We start from the raw sequence: 2,202 nt of genomic DNA, 5'->3' as shown, positions 1-2,202 counted from the left end.
ACTTCACTTACATTATGTGTTTCAATAGGGTAAGCATTCCACACTGACAGAATCTATTCCGTTAAACTCATAAAAATAAAAATTTGGAGCTCCAAGATTAATGTTAAAGATTTATTAAATTTGCTTTTTAACATGAAATGTATTAAATATTTTAGGGAAGCTATATCAAATGAAATGTTAAACAATCAGCCAGCAATACATCAGGTATGCATTTTGATTGTCTTCATATCAACATAATATTCTTCCAGCGAAAAAGCAATGTGAACTCTCTTAAGGTTTACTGAGATGACAGAGTATTACAAAGAGTAAGGGTGCCTCCATCATTAGCGTGTGGCTTCTTTGTAGATTTTTTGAAATATTCACTGTTATTAACTAAATGCAGAGATATTCTGTAAAAAAACCAGAACATTGTTAATATCTTGCTTAGATTTTCTTTTTTGACTTCATTCAAAATTTTAGATAACTGACTGTGTTTTGAAAGAATGTAGAAAAGAAAAGAGTGACTATAGATTAGAGGCATGGAAATGTATGTCAGCTGTATTAGAAGAATATGAAATTGATAAATTTCAAGATATGTGGGATATCATGATACCTGTTTTACAAAAGGTAAATCTTAATCAGGTAAATCTTAATCATTTCCTGATTTTTCTATCAACAACAAAAATTAAAGCCTGTTGTTTTGTTTTGTGCTATCAAACTACAGGATAAACGTCAAATCAAATAGCAGTGTTGATAAGATTTCTGTTTATTATTTTACTAGTCTGACTATTCTTATTATTTTACTAGTATGACTATTCTTATTATTTAACAATTCTGACTATTTAATATTGTTTAATATTTTATCAGTTTGAGTATGTTAATTCTTTTACAAGTCTGACTAAATTTATTATTTTACCAGAGAGACTATTCTTATTATTTAACTAGTCTGACTATGTTTATTATTTTACTAGTATGACTATTCTTATTATTTAACTAGTCTGACTATGTTTATTATTTTACTAGTATGACTATTCTTATTATTTAACTAGTCTGACTATGTTTATTATTTTACTAGTATGACTATTCTTATTATTTAACTAGTCTGACTATGTTTATTATTTTACTAGTATGACTATGTTTATTATTTAACTAGTCTGACTATGTTTATTATTTTACTAGTACGACTATTCTTATTATTTAACTAGTCTGACTATGTTTATTATTAGTCTGGCTATTTTTTTATGTTTCCAGTGTGACAATAAAGAGAAAGATGATGATGAAGCTATAAGTAGTAATTTAAAAGAAAGCAATAGAGAATGTATATATTTATGTTTAGGACAATGTTGGCCATATACATCCTCTGTACAAGGTAAAAACTTTTCTGTACAATATAAGCTTTGTTTCTCTCTGTCGTGACATTACTAACTTACTGCTAGAAATGAGCTTTAGAGACCTATTATAAATGTTCTATATATAAGTTTCATTAACAGTGAAATTTAGGGTTTATCTTGTAGATGATTATAAGAAGAAGTTATTAGATTTACTACTATCATCATTACCTCTCAGTACATGGAAAGTACAAGTCTCAATTTTAAAATCTTTAAATACATATATTGAGAGGTAAGTAATCTCTTTTTTATTGCAAATCTTTTGATGCACTATATGGTGTAAAAGTATGTAACAGTTAAAATATCCCTTGACAGCTAGAAATTGTAGGCAAATTTGTTCTTTTGATTCAATACATGGTATATAAATAAAGGTCCAGAAAAGTACCTCCTATAGTTATTTCAAATGCCAATTGATTATATGAAAGGGTAATTAAGATTATATGTGTTAAAGAAAGATAAAATTAAAGCTATTGTTGTATCAACTGATGATAAATTCAGTAATTTCTGTATATTTCAGATTACATGTATCACAGAAAGATAAGATCAGATCTACTGTCAGATGATAAATTAAGTAATTTCTGTATATTTCAGATTACATGTATCACAGAAAGATAAGATCAGATCTACTGTCAGATGATAAATTAAGTAATTTCTGTATATTTCAGATTACATGTATCACAGAAAGATAAGATCAGATCTACTGTCAGATGATAAATTAAGTAATTTCTGTATATTTCAGATTACATGTATTACAGAAAGATAAGATCAGATCTACTGTCAGATGATAAATTAAGTAATTTCTGTATATTTCAGATTACATGTATTACAGAAAGAT

The 2,202-nt window shown here is 26.7% G+C and overlaps 1 protein-coding gene across 1 annotated transcript in view; it reads left to right on the top strand.

The window, feature by feature from the left end:
* Positions 1–2,152, top strand: part of LOTGIDRAFT_176639 (hypothetical protein) — a gene marked incomplete at both ends in the record, with an annotated part of 9,241 nt that extends 7,089 nt beyond the window's left edge. The window contains 5 exons of the mRNA XM_009055115.1: positions 156–204; positions 460–621; positions 1,231–1,348; positions 1,494–1,599; positions 2,107–2,152. Coding sequence (XP_009053363.1) covers positions 156–204; positions 460–621; positions 1,231–1,348; positions 1,494–1,599; positions 2,107–2,152 — 481 coding nt within the window. The remainder of the gene's footprint in view (positions 1–155; positions 205–459; positions 622–1,230; positions 1,349–1,493; positions 1,600–2,106) is intronic.
* Between the last annotated feature and the right edge of the window lie 50 nt (positions 2,153–2,202).

Source organism: Lottia gigantea (assembly GCF_000327385.1).
Source record: "Lottia gigantea unplaced genomic scaffold LOTGIsca_2320, whole genome shotgun sequence".
NCBI lineage: Eukaryota > Metazoa > Mollusca > Gastropoda > Lottiidae > Lottia > Lottia gigantea.
Note: the sequence above shows the minus strand (reverse complement) of the source record. Positions and strands in the feature narration are given on the sequence as shown.